General features: G+C 44.9%; 1 protein-coding gene across 6 annotated transcripts in view; it reads left to right on the top strand.

Moving 5' to 3' along the window:
- The window catches only part of VIT (vitrin), an 84,820-nt gene that overhangs the window by 28,791 nt on the left and 53,888 nt on the right, over window positions 1-2,141 (top strand). For all 6 annotated transcript variants that reach the window (XM_019527212.1, XM_019527210.1, XM_019527211.1 and 3 more), the window contains exon 5: window positions 690-767. In XM_019527212.1, the coding sequence (XP_019382757.1) occupies window positions 690-767 (78 nt within the window). The remainder of the gene's footprint in view (window positions 1-689; window positions 768-2,141) is intronic.

Genomic DNA, 2,141 nt, shown 5'->3' with positions numbered 1-2,141 from the left:
CCCAGTCATGTGTTGGGTCCCACCACATTTCAGTGAGCCCAACTATGTCTGGGTTGGTGTCAGCTAGCAGGAAGGTAAGTTTCTGCTGCTTGTTTCCCATTCTATGAGCATTTGTGTAGAGGCATCTGAGGCCTCCTGTAGATGTGTGCACTGGCCCCTTAATCACAGCATTGCCCTGGCCCCTGTTACTTACCTGTGTATATGTTCTGCTCGTCGGTCTAGGCTGGGCTGTACTTGTGAGTGCTGCTTGGTTTAGCGGTCCAAGGCTTCCTCCTCCCTCGTCTTCCCCTTCTTAAAGTCCTTCCAAGCTTTACCTTTCTAATATTATTTCTATCATTTGTTGTTTCTTGAATTAATATTTTACTTGCTTTCCTGATTTAGGCCTTTGTGTGTTTAGCAAAACAGTTCTGAGATACAGGAACGGAATGAAGGAAATGCCAGAAAAAGTAAATAGGGGGTGGGTTTAAGAGCCTAATTCTGTACTTTTACATTTGTTGGAAATTTTGCCATCAGAAAACTTGGAATCTTTGGTCAAGAGCTTCTCCTGTGTACGTTATTTTTAAAGTAATGTAGCTATTTATATCATTTGTCTCTGTTACATTTCAAGGCTTTGAATCTATATTGTTGTGAATTAGGTGTGTATGTGCATTTATATATATATATATAACATGTATTCTCTTCTTTTTCAGAGGGCAAACCAAGAAAAGGTGTGACATACCCACCAACTCTTGAATATTCTTCCTCAAAAAGCTCAACCGTTAAATCAGGCAAGTAATTAGAAGTGATATTCCCTCACATATATTTGTTCATTACGTACATATAATGTTGGCTGGTGGCATAATTCATATTCTGGAGTCTGGAACAATGCATCTCCACTTGGCATTAACTTGAAGCAAGTATTCTACTCAGCTGCAAATTACTGCATATGGATGACATATTTACATTGGAATATATGAAACACATCTATTGAGAATGCATAACTGAAAGCTTGTACTTTTAGTATGCAGTGCACTTGCACGCACATTTGAATGAGCAAGATAAACCACTGGAACAGGTTACCTGGGGAGGTTGTGAAATCTCTGTCCTAGGAAGCCTTTAAGAGCAGATTACACCAATACATGTCTGAAACTACTTAGTAGGGCTGTGCAAAACGGCACTGTTCCATTTTGCCTTGAGTTTTGACAGTTCAACAGAACAGAGTTTCGTCTCAAATTTCATTTCAAGTCGAAACAGCTGTTCCATTTCATTCCATTGAAACAGAAAGGCTGTTTCGCCACTGTTTCAAGTTTCACTGGGGATCGGGAGTCAGACCAGCAGGGCTGACTTTCCATCCCCAGCGCTAGATCACCCAGCTGGACTGCTTCCCTGACCCCCACACTTGATAGCGCAGGGGGCGGGAGGCAGCCCTGTGGGTCTGCTACCCTGTTCCCCGTGCTTGATCATGCCAGAGCGGGAGGCAACCCAGTGGGGCTGTTTCCCTGACCCCCGTGCTTGATCACGCCGGGGCGAGAGGCAGCCCAGTGGGGCTGCTTCCCAGTGCCCTGCACTTGATCGCACTGGGGGCGGGAGGCAGACCCTGAGTTGCCTCCTACCCCCCATGCGATCAAGCATGGGGGTCAGGGAAGAAGCCCCTCTGGGTTGCCTCCTGCCCCCAGCACGATCAATTGTGGGGCACCAGGAAGCAGCCCCAATGGGCTGCCCCCAGCCCCCTGCTGTATCTTGCACTGGAGGCGGGAAGTCAGGCCGGGTGGACTGACTTCCCATGCCAAGCCTATGGTTGAAACGTTTCGACTTTTGAAACGTTTCAATCAGCCTCATTTTATTTCGAGGCTATTTCAACAGCCTTTGTTTCATTTTGATTTTGCTGTTTCAACCTTGAAATTGGTCAAAACAGTGTCAGAACAAAACAGCCAGTGAAATTTCACACAGCCCTACTACTTAGTCAGGGATGATCCTATCCTGAGCCCAATTTTTCTCTGATTCTAGCAATATGTCCAGGTGTAAATATTCAGGCTTGTTTCTGCAGTTTAAATGGATACACAGAAATCACAGGCATGAACATAAGCCACACTTCTAGAAGGGAGGGCATGCTCTTAAACATTTTGGCTTCTCCTAGAAAAAGTAAAAAAAAAAAAAAAAAA

This window comes from Gavialis gangeticus, unplaced genomic scaffold (genome assembly GCF_001723915.1).
Source record: "Gavialis gangeticus isolate Ggan-Ray unplaced genomic scaffold, GavGan_comp1, whole genome shotgun sequence".
In the NCBI taxonomy this organism is placed as follows: domain Eukaryota; kingdom Metazoa; phylum Chordata; order Crocodylia; family Gavialidae; genus Gavialis; species Gavialis gangeticus.
Note: the sequence above shows the minus strand (reverse complement) of the source record. Positions and strands in the feature narration are given on the sequence as shown.